Source organism: Contarinia nasturtii, unplaced genomic scaffold (genome assembly GCF_009176525.2).
Source record: "Contarinia nasturtii isolate CC-2019 unplaced genomic scaffold, AAFC_CNas_1.1 Cnas_scaffold_414, whole genome shotgun sequence".
Classification (NCBI taxonomy): domain Eukaryota; kingdom Metazoa; phylum Arthropoda; class Insecta; order Diptera; family Cecidomyiidae; genus Contarinia; species Contarinia nasturtii.
Genome location: NW_022197768.1, coordinates 4,978,412 through 4,996,204, shown reverse-complemented (window position 1 = coordinate 4,996,204; position 17,793 = coordinate 4,978,412). Strand labels below are relative to the sequence as shown.

At 33.4% G+C, this 17,793-nt stretch overlaps 1 protein-coding gene across 3 annotated transcripts in view; it reads left to right on the top strand.

The window, feature by feature from the left end:
• Positions 1-17,793, top strand: part of LOC116338489 — a 241,244-nt gene that overhangs the window by 89,210 nt on the left and 134,241 nt on the right. For all 3 annotated transcript variants that reach the window (XM_031763790.1, XM_031763789.1, XM_031763791.1), the window contains exons 3-4: positions 10,149-10,363; positions 11,102-11,237. In XM_031763790.1, the coding sequence (XP_031619650.1) occupies positions 10,149-10,363; positions 11,102-11,237 (351 nt within the window). The remainder of the gene's footprint in view (positions 1-10,148; positions 10,364-11,101; positions 11,238-17,793) is intronic.

The following is a 17,793-nucleotide window of genomic DNA, read 5'->3' as shown; positions in this document are numbered from 1 at the left end:
GATATTATGTAGCTTGTTGGCATTGTATTTTAATCCGGAACGTTACCGTAATTTAAACAATAGGCACAGAATTAGTGAATTCTCACCATTTTCTCTTGCTCATCCATCGGTTTTCTGTCGATTGAATAGCTTTTTTTCCTTGTACGCTCGGTTTATGTGTGTGTGTGTATTCATTTCCTTGTAAGCATTCCATTTTTTCCGCATCGTCGTTCTCATCTAACCATTGAACGAATCCATTGTTTAGACACAATTATCTTCAGTTGATGTACAATTTTTGGCACAGTCGTCTTAAATCTACTTGAATACCACCACAACGTTTAATGAATATCATATGTCTTTGCTGCATTAATGCTTGTTGATAGAATTTCAAGTTTTTGCCGAATTAGATTATCATTCTATAAGCTTTTTTAAGTCCTATAAATTTCTATTATCACTTAACTAAATTTCGAATTAAGTGTATTATAATGTTATTATTGAAGTGTGTGTGTGCACGTGTACGTGTTAATGGAGATTCTTACCATTATCACATGTACATAATGATGAAGGGGCCATGGAATTAATTCAAAACTTTTGTATTTATAATCTTGAACGTAAATGTGTTGAAACCGCTTTTTTCCATTTCAATAAATTAATTTTTTTTTCGAACGCTACACAAAATCGCGTGAATTGCGGAAATGTACTTTCGATTTATATGAATGTGTGTATTATTGTAAAGTAGTAAATACTTGAAATAATTATATGAAATGGTGAAACATCATAAAACTATATATGCATTTGAGCGGTTTTCTTATTTGTGTGTTTTACATCGAATTGAAGTAGTCATACAATTAACAGCGCTTTTTTGATTACCATTCGATTTTCGATAAGCACTGAAATAGACTAATAAAAATATTACGAAAAAAAGTGCTTAAATCATTCGCTTGCATGCCATTTTTGATAGATATGCCATCGCCTGAGCCTGTGAGTTAGTTATTATTATGGTTTTCGTTGTTGATATTTCTGAACAAAAAAGCCACCCCATAAAGGCATCACTGGTTGGTGATTAAAATAAAAGCTGGATAGATTATTTGGTCTTTGATTGTTGAAACATAAAAATGATTTCAATTGTGTGCGTGTGTTCGTTCATTTGATTTTTGTTCTCAATAAATTTCATTGCGTCTGTCTATCGAACGGGTCAACACATTAAAAATTACACGTTTTTATACGAGCGTATTTCGAAATTCATTTAATGTGTCTTTTGAATCGTATAATTTTAATGATAGATATTTGTCGTTTTCAAATCGAGTGCGAAGTGATTTGTTTCTGTGTTGTTATGGTTTTCTCATATTATTCTCTTTTTTTCTCTTTTTTTTTTTTGCTACTCACAAACATTTTCGTTTTTGTTCGGTTGGTTTTTGATGTTGGTTGTTCATGAATTGAATCGCGCGTGTAAAATAATAAATGCGAATGACATTAGTCGCATAGTCAAGTCTTGTGGCGCTTTTCGCTTATATTTCTTTGTTTCTGCTCGACTTTTTGGCCAGCCGATACAGTGCTATGTGCGAGAGAATGAAGCGCACTTTTACTATACGCCAGTTTTGCGAATGAAGTTAATCCTGGTTGATGACGCCACATAAAATTTTATGATTGCAAATTATATTTATTCAGCAAAAAAGAAATAAAAACGAAATAAACAAATCCGGTTTGAGCTGAACCATTGAATTTATACAGCCAATTATGCATGAATCTATCTGAAAATGTAAGTGCGACTGTATTTCTGTATGTGCATTTCAGTAATATAAATACATATTAAAAAATTTCCCAACTGCAGTTCCAATTACAAGAGAATACAGCACAAAAAAGACTGTCTAATTAAATGGAGAATATTTTGTTGTTGTTGCTGTTGTTGGTGGTGGTAGAAGTGGTAGAATTTTTTACCAAATGCGCTTTAGTCTTGCGTTATAATACGTATGTTGCTTATTTTCAAAAGTGCTGGCGGCTAATTCTTGAAACAATTTTACATTCAAAACCATAGCCGAAACCGAAAAGGCTTTCAACATAATCTAAGTAAGCACCATCGTCAGCATGCATTTACAGCCATTGCTTCGAATTGCAGTCCACATTTTCCGTCTCCACATTTTTTTTCTTTTTGCCCGTTTCCCGCCTCCATATGCACATTTTTCGTACATTTTCAACATTTCCATTTCATTTTCATCTTTTCGGCCATGGCCAAAAACTTACTTTTACTGCCCGGAAAAGATCTGCACACGAACAGAGTGGACGAATGAGAACGAATGAGGGAAAGAGAAAGTGAGAAATGGAGAGAATTTTCAGTGTAGTGTCCGACACTCAACAAAAGCTCAAAACAAAATATCACAACGTGTCTAAAACTATTCGATTCCACAAGAGAGTGCTCATATCCACGATATAGACCAGCACAGCATCCAATTTTACATTGTGGATTTGGTTGAGACTAGAGAGCAAAAGCGCAAAAAGAGAGAAAGAGAAAGTTTTCAAATGAACAAATTCACTAAAACAAATTGCTCTGCAAAATTCGAATGGAACGAATGAGTAAACAAACGACGAGGATGAAAATGAAAAACGAAGGCATTTATGTGTTATAAAATGCTAAACATGAAAATTAAATAAAATTTTGCAACGATATTGTGCACTTGTTTATTTAAGATAATAGTTGTTTCATCCATTTTACTTTTGGTTATGCTTCATGCTCTATACATTGGCTAATGGTAAAATAGCAAACGAACATGGACAAATAAATCGTGTATTATTTGCACATGTTGTATCCCATCATTGATACTGTTTCGTCACAGTGTGTCAAATATTATTTGCTTGTACACGGCTCGGAAATTCCTTGTCGCTCTCTTCCTCTTTCTCTTATTTTTGCAGTAACAACAGTTCTTTTTGTTTATCCTTGTGGCTGCCAGCATAAATAAACAATTGAATACAAAAAATAAATACAAACAATGGAGTGTCGTACAAAATGTAATAGAATATAACCAGCTCAATCAAGCACCATTCCGAATTTCAAATGCTACATCGCCGAATGACTAGAAATGTATCACACAAAAACAGTATCACAGCCCACAAGGACATTCAACGCTCCCTCCCACACATTTCCGATTCAATTAATTTCACTGAAAACTATTGATGTTACAGTTGGATGAGAACGAGTAAATAAATCTATGAGACCAAAGAGATCGAAAATAGTTTACACATTTTTAATGCTTAGCTGATGAATTGAACTCGACCACTCATTCATTTCAATACCATACAATTCGATGCCATTTCAATTTCCATCCTTTTCATATGCGCTTATTTTGCAATTGTTTATCACAAATGCTCTCTCTCGCGCTCTTTCTCTCTTTGTACTAGATAATTGATTATTTATCAGAATCAACTTGGCAAGATTCGAAAATGTCTACTCGAAACAGAAGACGAAAAAAAAAACGAGAAATAATCCAAGCACACTGATGTGTTGCGTGTTTGTTTGCTCTTTCATTGTCTTTTGTTGGTGTTCGCTCTGTGTGTTTGTGCATTGCCCGAAAAATTGATAAAATTCAATTTGAAGAATACTTTGAATTCTTGTGTTTGTGCAATCAAAATACTGGACTGCAATTGTTCGTATTTTGTTTACTTTGAAACCCACATTGTTTTTCAGTCCATTTTGGGTGCGGTAATCTCATAAGTTCACTCTCTCAGTCTTTCAAACAAATTCCTATTTTCCAATCTTTCACAAAATTTCCACTTTGATGTTGAATTTTAAATTCTGAAACAAATACTTTCGCTTACACCGCAGCATACACTTGTGATATTTTTACACATGTGTGTCAGTACACGGAAAATTCGTTTAAATTTTCGGCATTTATGTGATACATTTTTTGTTGCAAATGCAAAACAAGTTCTTGTCTCTTTAAATTCTGTATTTAAAAAAAATTGATTTGTCGAGATAATTTTTTTTTGTTTGTAATCAAAAATCGCCTATACCATATATCTTTTTTGTTTCTTCCTTGTATGCATATTTTTACTCTTAAGTAAATTTGCATGCAATTAGAATGTTCATAATTTTGTTTTATTTAAAAAAATTTAACAATCAAATGAAGAAAATGACATTTAATGAAAATGAAATGCCAATTTTATTGCAAAGTTTATGCTTTTTTCTTCGTAGAAACGAAACTAATACTACCATTTCAGTTTTCTTCTTGTCGATGGAATTGATTATGTTTTCGGAATATTTTTGTAAAAGAGAGAGAGAGAAATATTTTATTTTCTGTGACTAGAGTCCAAAAGAAAAGTCGATGAGTTTTTTGTTTGTCAGATTGTGTACTTTCCTTATTATGTTTGCTTCTTACATGAATCGACGCCAGGAAAAGTTTTTGATTTTTAACAAACACAGACTTTGACATTTTTATCCCGTAAGAAAAAAATATATCAATTTTTCCCTTTAAGTACCTGATCAAATAATGTTGAAAAATGAGAAAAAAAACTTCAAAAAAAATAATCGTTTTTTTTTTATTCCAAAATTATCATATTTCCATTGAAGTAACTAAAAATCCATTGATTGAAATGTCATAAATTCAAAACATTTATTATTATTGAATAATAACTTGATTTTCTACACACGAAAAATAAAACAATCATTCGTATTTTTCCTCCTGCTCCACATCTCTATTGTAAAACTAAATGAAATAAAGCATATACTGTTCAAAGTTACCATAAAATCGGTGGCATAATACATTGTTGCCATTATCAGCAAAAAGGCAACGGTAAAAAAAGAGAGAAACCCCAATCAAGACATGAATTTATGTCGGTAAGTCTATCGAAATTAAATCGGATTGGGAAGTTTAAAAGTGGTTCGGTTCTCGCTTGAAACTCTTAAGTGCACCAAGTCTAATTGAATTAATGTTACTAAAGCGCGCAACAGGCAACATTGGCTATTGCGTGACTTTAATTTTCGATCGTGCATAAGTCAGCAGTTTTGAATGGTGTTCTACTTGGTTTGCGTGCTGTTATCCATGTTTAAGATTGAATTTGTAGTAGCAACTCTATGGTCTTTTGTGTGATATTGTATTAGAAATAAAGTCATTTTGCTGATATTATGTGATAATCAAACGGAATGTGAATATTTTGAGGAATTATCCAAATTTAAAGTAGTTTCGCAAAATAATTCTTGTGTTCAACAGTCACTATAAGCATAGTTAATAATTACCATTTGCAATCACATACACATTACTGCGTCAATGAACTTGTCCACCATTCCTCATTTATTTAATGGAATTTTCATTAGAAAAATTACATTCGTCGGAATGGCGTATGAATGGCAGGACCATTTTCGGTTATGGTATTGTGAGAGACGTTCTTTTTTTTGGCGCTTCATCTAGATGAAAATTAGGCGAGTTTTTCAAAATCTGTTCATTTCTTTATGCCTGTTAAAAAGAGCAAGCAAGAAAGAAAAAGCATACGACGAAATGAGCACATTTAATGATAAATTGAAGTTAATATTTTTATCAAATTACGTGCTCAATGAGAAAAGAGAAAGGGCGACTGAGAAAAATGACAACAGCAACAACCAGAAAATGGGCGTTAATTCGATTATGTTTGTAGTCTTATTTTCTTCGTCGCCGTTGTCGTCGGTTAAGCAATGTGATGTCGACAACGATGTTAAAACGACGATCAACACGAACGATGACGACGGCGATAGCAAACGAGTCGACGACAAATGAAGAAAGTATTTCAAAGGGATCCACAACACTCAAATACGCATTTCTATTATATTTTTCATATTGCGGGTGTGATCGCGATGGAAAAATAGCATAAATGTTATTATTCCAACATTTCATGCAATATGGAAATTAAGAGAATTGAAGTATATAAATAACGGCGCAAAAGTGGAGTTTTTCCCTGAGCCACATGCACACACTCGACACAGATAGAGAAAAAAACAAATCTATTTTTTTTTACGAGATGGACACACACATATTTGCAAAACACGTAAACGAAAAATGAAATATGAAATTACTTTGATAAATTAAAAAAAAAGAATAACTAGAGAAAAAAGAGCGCAGGTAAAAAATGGTGCGTTGCGTGAACATGTGGATATTTTCTTTGTACAATTTTTTTACTTTTTTCTAATTGCTTTCGGGGAATGAAGTTGTAAAAAGCACACATCGACAATAGGATTATATTTTTTTTTTTATATTTATCTCATTTTTGTTCCTCTCTCATCGGATTATAGAAATAAACATTCAAAAAATAGGATGAAAACATTTATTTGCATATGAAAACAAATGAGAAATAAAATGTTTAATTTTTTATTTAAAATCATAATGCGACGTTTTTCTGTTATTCGAATAACAAATATTTGTAATTACCAAGAATTCCTTCTGAATAATAATCGGTTTTTTCAATTCAAATACTGTTGAATATGTGCATTCGATGGCTTTCAACCAGATGAACTCTTTGTGTCAACTACATATTTGACATACAAATTAGACCTGATTGTGCTTTATATAGCAGCCTCAAAAGGGGACTATTATGTTTTCAATTTTCAATTTTTTTTGATTTTTTTCTACTATTCTAAAAGAAAATTTCTATATTAAGCTCATTATTGTGCTATGTTTGTCTATTTGATAGACATCCTTTTTATTTAAAATAAAAAATAAAAACTTGGCAATGAATTTTTTTGGCAGCGTAAAGAAAATTATCTGTGGCTTTGGTATGTAGTAAACAAATTCAATAGAAAAATATATTAAAAATGTCGACAAAAAATGTGACGGTCACAAAAACAAATCTGATTCGATATGACTCATGCGTAAATCAAATCACACAAGTTTGTCATTTTATTGGCTCTATTAAGTAAGGTTTGACATCTGGCCCATCTCTATTGAAATATATATGTAAACGCTTGTTTCGTCCCAGTCGAGGAAAAAAAGAAGTGTAATAAAATCAGTGAAAAGCTTAGCCATTTTCCGCTTTCATTTTTGCTGAACAGACGACTATGAATAGCTGAATCGGTCAAATGTCTGCGCCTTTTTGGCCTAGCTACGGTTCAATTTTAATGAAGACGCAGGCAGTAGTTAGTGCGATGCCATCCAAAAACCGTATCGAAATAAATTTCATTTGTGTGGGTGAGTGTGTGAGAGAGACGGCCACAATATAGATATTAAAGATCCATATGCATGAATTTGAGTATGTGTTACGTAAATAATGTCTAATGTGCATATTTTACTTGATACCACTGGATATATGTGCCTGGCAAAAACCCGAACTGTAATCAATCGCACATGTTGGCCCAAATGATTTACAATGCATGCCACGCAAATGCGAAATTGTTTGCTGACACATTCGTCCATTATCGCGCCAGTAAAGCAGCGGCCAAATTATATTATAATTTTGAAAAAGAAAAATAATGATTTTACTTGTATTGCAATTTGAAATGCGAACGCAAAATATTTCAATTTCAATGTCTATCCAATAAATGTGATGTGTTTTGAGCGTATGTGTGTGTTTGTGTGTGGAACAGTTGAAATTTCAAAATGCATTATTTTAGTTGAAATTTCAACAACGATGAACACGCGCCAGACTCACAGACCGCTTGATGTACTCATTCTGAACTTTGACACTACGTATGGATGGACGGACATTTTTCGTCAAACCGTCATGCAATCTATTTCTGGGAACGAATATACTTTGATTAACAGACCAAAAATTGCTTTCTCTTCCCTTCCCTTGTTCATTATTCTCCTTTTTTGCACGTCTGTCCGCTGTATTTTTTTTTTCAAGATCGATATGTTACGAAACAAAATAAAAACATAAATTGACTTCGTTCAAAATGATTTTGATTGCCAGACGTTTCACATTTATCCCAAGTTCATTCACATTCACATGCTAATTGCAAAGTTTACCGCATTTTCAATTCATTTAAACTGCCAAATACAGTGGTCCGTCTGTTTTACACGAGAAATTGAAAACAAACACAAAAAATTGTGTGTATGTTCAGCACACAAAAAAGATGCTTGAATGTTGTTGCGGCTATCAGTGGCGAATTGAAAATTATTACACTTGCCGATCGGCAGAGAAAATTACTTTCGACGCAATCTTACATTTTCGATTCGACGAAAATAAATCATTTTCGTGCCGCTTGATAAGAGTTTTCGTTTGTTATACATTAAAAACTTTGAAGTTTACCAAACATCTGTGCTGTATTTAGTATACCTTCCCGCACTCGTTTCTTTTTAAATTGACAAACTTTTAAAATACGCACGCTTCTAAAGGTCAATCAGTTGGAGTGGTTTTTTTTTATTCTCTCCCCCTTTCTCGCTTTCTCCCTCTCTCTCAATAATCGGAACATTTTCACTCGATATTAATGAAATGTGCTAATATTATGCTGAAAACTTTCCATAGATAAACAAAAAAATCTGGGCTAAAATTATAACTGTGCATGTGCTACGATTAGCAATATTAAACCCGAAAAAAATGTTTAGTATTTCGTTCTTTGTGATCAGTTGAAACATTTCAAGCATGAAAATTGTTAATTTATAATCTGTAGTAATTGTATAAATTGCATGCGGGAATAAAGTTATTATCGGTTATTTAATAGAGCAAAGAAGAAAAAAAAATATGTAAATTGCAATGTGGTCTCTCTCTCTATATATAGTTATATGGTTTTTTTGTCATTCGATCGAATAAACAAACGTCAATATGACACAATCGTAATGCATTAAACATTGTAAACCTTTCGCTACTTTCACTCGCACTATTATATTTTACATTTTCACACACATTTAAATGTGATTGTGCTGTGCAATTCATTTCATTCGCAGCGAAAACAATTTTTTGATTGAAAATGTGAATTGAAAAAAAAAAAAAAAACAAAATGCACAGAGTGCGCTTGAGAGAGAGAGAGAGAGAGAGAGAGAGAGAGAGAGAGAGAGAAAATAACGTCAACAACAACGATGCATTGGTCTATTAACAAATTTAGCACACAATTAAAGTAATTGCTGCCATTTTTATTCTATATGGGAATATGCCATACAAAATAATGGAACGTGCTTATGTGGGAACGAAACACAAATGAGCTATATCTCGCTTGCCCTCACTTGTTCAATCTATTTGTCCTTTTTTTGGTTATTTTTCCGTTCGATATACGCGTTGCGTACTTTATAACGAGAGAACGTTTATCGACCTCCAATATACTCGCCCATTGTCTCTCTCCGGCTCCCCCCCGCTCTCTCTCCTTTGAACTCTCTTGATGAGACAAATTCGATCATGTTTTTATTCCTCCCACGGCATACGTGCAATTTATTCGCCCATTATTTCCTTTAGTAAAACATACGCATTTACCAAAAAATAAATAATTAAACAGCTTATCCTGTCATCAACACAATGAAAACGTAATTATTGAACCGCCCGGACGACGCATTAGCCGAAACTCACTTCAAAAAATGACAGCTTTTCAAGAAATGCACCGACGGTGTGTATGTGTGTGCACGCTAGTTTTATTTATTGTTTCGATAATAATGCGAGAAATTTTTTACTGAGCCACGCAGGGATCTATCATGCATTTGATCAATGTGTGAATAGCATATGCAGCACACAAAAATTTACCTCAAAAATTGCATAAAATAATAGCAACAGCAATTTCACATAAAATAAATAAATAAATATATAAAAAATACATAATTTACCGGGCATTGTAAATTACAAATTGTTGTTGAAGCATCGATTGATATCAACTTCGCAAAATAATTATATTTTTGTTGACTTTGTTAATGATCCCCATTTTCGGAGTTGCATCGGATTTTATGTTTTAACGGACAATTTGGCTGCGAATTGTCACATTTTTTTTCAGTTTCGTATTTTACTAACAAACAACAAAAATGGCATATATTATTTGGGATTTAATTTGGTCGTTTATTATTCCCTTTCTACCAATTTTGCGACGAAAATGGTTTGCCATTAATTTTTGTTTTTGCACAAAAAATCCAAATGATTTAATCAAACCACAAAACGAATAGTTTAGCCTTTACTTTTGAACGGAAACGTCGTTTAGCCCAACAAATTTCCAATTACAAAAAGATATTATTTTCATATCACTTTGTATGCAAAATATTAAATGATCATTTTCTTTGGATTTTCATTTCTATCTATAGGTTTATCAACAGCGACGATACGCAATGTAAGTCTTCTGGTCGATCCACCCTCAGTGCGTCGTGGTCAACATGCGACATTCATATGCTCTTATGATCTAAGTGGCGCTCCATTGTATTCCGTGAAATTTTACCGTGGAAACCATGAATTCTATCGTTATTCGCCCAGCGAATTGCCAACAAGCAAAGTATTCCAATTTGTTGGTTTCAACGTTGACGTAAGTACAATATTCATTTATTCAAATGGAAATTTCATATTTTTCTTCAACTTTCATTGCACTAAACCTAAGTGGTCTAGTTTTCTGTGTCATTAAAAAGAAGTGTTTGACATTCTTGAAGAAGTATGTCCTGTGAATAAAAATCCCCTCATATTCATATAAATTCATAATGGCAAGCATCTCATGCCTGGTATTCTTTACGTAAGCTCATTTTGTACATGAAATGCTCTTTTTTTAATTGTTTACATTCCGTTTGTTCAATTTTTTTTTTCTTCATCTTTCATCACTGTTCAGAGATTTGTTCTTGTTTGTTTTCTGTTTGGTTTACCGTGCTTTTCATTCAATGTTTTTTGCATTTGGTTTCTTTTTTTCTGTCGGTTGTTTTTTCTCCCTCAGTTTTTATTTTATTGTATCAGCCATTTGAAATGCAGCGCTTCTCATTTCTTTTTCTTTTTTAATTCTTTATTTTTCGTTTATATGGTTGTTTGCCATCGAATATCCTTTGCTGCAATTTTGAATCTATACTCGAAATGCTTCGAAATGAATCTTTAACCTTTTGTTCGTACTGTAAAATGTTTTGTGTGCGTACAATTGTACATACACACATAACCTGTTTATGGGTGGCCCATTATTTTCTGGAACTATTGTCTCATTTCAGTCGGTTTTATTTTTCGTCCCCGTATTTCTCCATCGTTCACCGTATAAATAATTCAGTTGTCGTTCTGTTTATCTTTCCAGTTATCGATGTCAAACGCAAGTCAAGTGGTCATACGTAACGTTGGATTTGGATTGTCGGGAAATTTTTCGTGTGAGGTAACGGCTGATGCACCATCTTTTTCAACGCGTACAGCGCATACACTATTGCAAGTTGTCGGTAAGTATGCAAATCAGTGATTTTTCGCATATCATTTATCTGTCTTATTCATAAATGTGAACGATTGCAATGTATCAGCGTGCTCGTCTCAATTTTCCATTTGGCTCTTTCGTCGAGCAAACGACGAAATAAACAAACAACTAAACGAATAAAACAACATCAACCAATATTTTCCCGAAAAGAAAATAAACACTCGGAATTGAAACGAATTGACGATGGAATGAAAGTATGAGTAAGATTGTGAGGAAGAGAATGAAAAATGCAACGATGAGTTGAAACAAAACGATGACATTATATCGCAGACATACGATAAAATACGTGTAACAATACCGAGAAAGTGAATTGAATGTTACACGAAAATGTCATATGCATGAAGTTTTCAACCCGACGAACGTGTGAATGTGCTTCCTGTAAGCAATGCACAATGTACGTCTGATATACTCACAGAAATTAAGGGATTTTAATCTATACATAAAAGAGGTAAAATATCATTTTACACTGCAATTTTTACGACGAATGTAAAGAAATATTTGACCCAAATACGCTGTGAAAAATCAATTCTTGGCATGGATGTAAGAAAAAATAGTGTAAAATGACATTTTACATAGTTTACAATTTGTTTTACTCTAAAATTTCTCTGTGAATAGTTTTCTGGTGCTTCAATGACAGAGTATACGCTCTTTCTGAGGTGATGATGGTTTGGCTTGCGAAACGCGCACAATACAATGTATGTTCACATTTTGAAGCTTCTGCACACAATGAAAACAAAAAAATACTACATAAAATAAGACAAAGAGTGAAAAATGTTGACTCTTTTTTTTGCATTGATGTAGATTTTTCAGTTTTCTAATGTGAAACGGTGCAATTGCTGTATGTGAATTTCCGAGGCACTGCATGAAAACTATTACCACGAGCTATGGATTTTCAACAGTCACAACCAGACGCGAGCTTCATTAATTCGCATTTTTCATGGAGGAAAAAAATTGAGAAGGTTTCAGCCATAAAAAAATCACCTTCTCTTGATCATTTCCATCGTACGTTATACTATTATACATTTTTTGACGTTGTATGAATATTGCTGTGGAGTTAATGAAACTGACATATTTGTGGACACGAGTTGATAGCTATTACTTTCATTTACAACAAATATTTTTTCCTCGAACTGTGCTGTTGTACTCGACATTACTTAAAACTATTGAATAGAGAAAAAGAAAAAAACTCAATTTTTATACACTACATCAAAAGCGGAGAATGAATAAAGACGAAAAAATTGATTAAAATTCCATTTACATGTTTGGTATTTTCGCCTTTGGCCTTTTCTATAAACACACAAAATAACTTTGCACAGATATGCATTTCTCATTAATGAGCAAAAAATCATATTTTTTACGAACATCAATAATGTGAAGCAACAAAAAAAAATCAAGTAAATAACAGCAACAAATATTTGAAACCGATTAATGCCTTTTAGCGTCTGATCGGTTTTTCGAAAATTCAAAATACAAAAAATGACCGAACTCTAACCAAAAATCTGTATTTTTCATTTGGATTCGGATCAATGAAATTTTCGTGTTCATTGAAATGATGATGCTTGTTTTTTAAAGAAATTCTAGTGTGTGAAGTTAGCTCTCAGCAGTTTTTCATATAAATTATATGGCATTTGGTGACGTCATTTTTCGCACTAGATTTACTAGTTTTTCTAGTATTCACTATTGTGATTCACGAACAACAAAAACAAATCCGATAAGTTTGACTGGTTTTTTACTCAATCAACGTGTATGAAAGCGGCAATCAAGTTTACTAATTTTGTGGTAAAATGTTCCAGTGACATTTTAAAAAGAAAACATTTCTGTTGTAGTCGCTTTCATCCCACACTCTCTTTTTCTCTCGCTCTCTATGCAGAAACGATTTTTCCAACAAATTCAATTTTAATGTCATAACGATGAAAGCAGACATGCACTCTGGAATATTAGTCAAAAGTGATTCTGATGGCATAGCGACCAGAAAAATACTGTCTACGCAATACACATAGAGAGTTAACACCGGAATGAACAAAAAAAAAACTCTTTCAACAGACAACTTACTCGAGTGGGGTATTATCGCTTGAAGCATTCGACAGTATTCATTTAACCAAACCGCCGACATAAAAATGATTGCGAATCGCTTAATGTGAGTAATGACAACAACGAAAAAAAATGAAACATAATCACATGTACATACGCATCATGAGTTGATGTCAATACAAAGGTACAAAACCGAAGAGAGAGAGAGAAAAAAACAGATCAATTCCAGCGTCTAACACAAACATGCTGAATTAGCGAAATTGCTTATGCGTGCACAAAGCGACCCCTAATAATGGCATGGAAAATTCTCGTTTTCTGATGAGCAAAGTAAAAGAGTCGAAAAAAATGATCCAAAATAATGAAAGAAGTTGAAGAAGAAGAGGACGGTGAAACCGACGATCGTCACCACACACCTTGCAAATCACCTTTTAATGCTACTTTCCTTTGTGGCAATTTCCATACATTTTTCTTATAAAAATATTCAAGAATTTTGCAAAGAAAATAGAAACGAAATAAAGAAAAAGCATGGAAAGCACATTGGAATGGGACAGAGCTGAACTGAGAGGACACAAAATAATCGAAAATTGCCTTCGCAGACAGTGAATTTTGGCGTCAAATGAAAAGATGGTAAAAGGAATTTTCTTGTAATTTTCTTCGTTTTTGAGACACAACCAACTCAAGTGAACACACACACATTGGGGATAACAACGACCGAAGAGTATATACGACGGTGAATTGAATTGGCGCAAATCCTTCATAAATTTATGTATTTTCTAATTTGCGTACAAATGAGGTGAAAATCTAATTATTTCATTAAATTAGTTTTTATTATGCCAATTTATTTGTTTTTATAGCAATTCACGTTGCACAATCGCTGTTTATCGGTCACAGCTGTTTTACTTTTCAACAACATCAACACAATGAAAATGTATAAAAGCGTGTACATGGCCAATAATTTTTTCTTCTTCTTCTTCGTGTTCTTTTTCATTCGCTTTGGATTTCACACGTTGGCTGTATGTGAACTTTCTTTCTCCTGCTTAAAGGTTTTTTTCTCATTTACGCTGCCATCGATACGATGTTTACTTGTCGATTGTAGGGTAAAGTGGCTGTTGATAAAACGCAACGAGTGAAAATGAATCAATTTCAAGCATATCGAATGGCATCCCAAAGAGCTGACACACACATGCCAACAAGTTATTGTAATGGAATACAAACCATTTGAGTGGATATATCTGAGTTCTTTCAGGCATCACATACACACACACACACACATCGAAAAATTGACTCGATCATAAAAACAAAAGAAGAGAAAAAATGTGTATAAACGTGCACCGGCAAAAAATTGCCAACCAAATCGATTTAGGAAAATATTCAAGCAACACGGCTAATAATGTTAGGCATATAAATATATACAATATATACCCAAAGCACATCTGCTTAGACACGTAAACGCACCCCATTTCCGACACGAATGCTTGGATCGTGTGCTATTTCAGATTTGACATTATTACCTTAAACCCGCACATTTCGCCAACTTATTACAATTGAAACAATCAAAGGAAACAATGAACAACACAACCTAATCGTACTCTATTACCCACCCTCAACTAAAGGTAAACCACTATACACAATACCGTTGCTGTTTCTTGAATCTATTCGTACGCTGAAAAAAAAAATGAAATATTTCCTCATTCGAAATTCGCTAGTAGTACATCCGTCTATCAATCCAAACCGAATGAAATTGTCACGTTTGTATCAGCAATTCACCAAAAAAATTCTTAGAATCATAAACACATATTCTTTTTTTCTTCGCGGATTCATCTTTCTCTTTATCTCACACCGATGTAATTTGATTAGATTGTCAGTTGAAAAGATTTCGTACGTTTGAAATGCTCTTTGAAGAAACGAAGAAAAAAACAGTCATGCGACCCTGGCGCGAATTCTGATACTTCCAAGAAATGGGATTCAACAATATTTTGGCCGCCGTAGAAAAAAGTCATCTTTTTTGGCTTTCTACTTTCGTCTCGACATTCCAACTGTTTTCAGATTGGTTTTGTCTGTGTCTTTTTTTTCTGCTCGATTGTTGCGAAGCAAACCGAAAATCTTTCGACTACCATCTATCAATTGAATAACGCTAAAAATGAATTGCTCTCGAAAATTTGCAATTTGTATTTCGATTATTGTCAACAAAGTAAATGCATGTTTTTGACAGTGTGAAAGAATTTCAAATGCTATTATAAGCGACAATCCAAAAATAATATACCTCAATGGCCTCAAAATAAGAAAACGACAACAACAACGAAGTTAATGCCAACACAACACATTATGATAACTGTCGCAAACACAACAACAACAAAAATATATGAAATAATGACACACACACCTACACACAAACCGACACACACGTACATACACAAAACATAACAAATGCTAAGTCCGCGCGCGTCATTTCATTTCAACAGCTGCTGCTGTGTTGCCGTTTGCTGCTGTGACATGGCCAACACTTGTGTCAGTAACCATTTAAAAGGACCCCGCTTTCAAAAAAAAAAACAGAAAAAAGTAACCAGCATCTAAATATATAAGAAAAGAACTTCGTAAAGAAGAATAAAAGCGAAAGAGAAAGCAGCGAAAATCGGATAAATCGAATGACACACGAATCCAATGCTGATGACAGAGGTGCAAATTGTTGACAACAACTACTATGACGATCAACATGCTTGTTGTGATTGGAATAAAGCACACACACACACACACTTGCATACTGATATGGCACGCATATTTTTTTGATGACATCAAAATGGAATAAAATTCGACATTGCAAAGATGATCGGAATGAATAGAGAGAACGACATGGGTTTGACTATATTACCCAGGGGATTGATAGTAACTAGAAGTTAAATCAAATGTTATCTTACCATTTTTATTTGATGACTTTGGCATTTTACATGTGAATGTGCCCTTTTTTCATTTGCTAAGTGAATTCGGTTTTATTTCCGTCACAAAATACTAACTCCGAACTATCAATTTTATAGTTGAACGCATTATTACACATAAACGCAGTCCCAATCTTAATTTTCATTTGACGCATCAGCATATAATCACTACATGCGCCCCACTGTGTCAAGGCATCAGTTCAATATTCTTATTTACTTTCAATTTTGCCACCGAATATGTACACTTCACAAGAGCCATTCTTTATCCAATAAATTTAGCTTCTTCACAATTTGTTGTATAAATTTCTGATTTGTATGTGTACTTATGTACATGACATTTATACATTTAATGTTACACCGATTGATTTAACTAGATATTAGACCAGTAATGTGCGAGCCACATTTTCAGGGGGAGTTGATTTTTCAAAAACTAAAAATTCTCTCATTTGAACAAAAAATTTCGTTTTTTGTTTGCTCTTCACTTTTTTGGCGAAAATCTCTAGCAAATTCGAATAATTTCGGCCGAAAATATTTTCTCGCCAATATCACAGAGTGGGGGGTAAACTCCTACCCCTTCTTCGCACATTACTGCGTCATGTGACATTATTATTATTATATAATTAGACACACCGTCTATTTGAGTTGAATTCACGATCTTGACCGATAGATATGCTTTTGATTGTTGCTGTATTTTATCGGATTCTCCTTTTTTATTAGTTATGCGTTAACTACCGTCTCATCATTAACAAATTTCTACAAAATACTATCCGGAAGGCGGTAATTTGAACATTTCCAATGGTGTGGCAAGGATGACAAATGATACGTATTCATTAGTTTATTGTTTCACATATCAGTGATGTGCATTATGCAATCTGTAAAGCAACAGAACAAACAACTTATATAGTTGTGATTTTATTGAATGGCAAAATAAAAACGATATTACATGGATCATCAAACCATATCTGCGCATGAAATCTGATGCGATGCTATTTCTGCTTATTAAAATATACATATAAACAAACAATTACATATTCAACAAACATGTACATATTCAATAGCAAAAAAACCTATCAAAACAATGCAATCGTTTATCAAGGAAATTTAAACAATTGAATGAACGTGTATTCACAACGTATCATCATTTATTCATCTATTGTGCCGTTAAACGAAAATATTATTCACGTTTATCAATTTAGGAGTGGTTGTCTGCGATTTTAGATACCAACATCCAACACACACATATTTCGAACAGTAAACCTGAGTGAAAATTGAAAATAAAGCAAAGGATGCAAACCAAGCCAAGTGGTGTTTTGCATACCACACAAATGTCAACGGTTTGTTTATTCAATTGCTCGCTCGTCTTAATCTGGTCGCATATTTGCTTCTGTAAATACAGTTTAATCATAAATTAATTAAGATAAGACCAACGATTCGAATGGAACAAATACATCACTGTACTGCATTCGAATGGACTGAACGGAGACAACGGAGAAAATGAAAAACTGACGATGAATGCCGGTGACAGGTATAGTGAATTTTCTCTTGCGTGCGTGTACACAT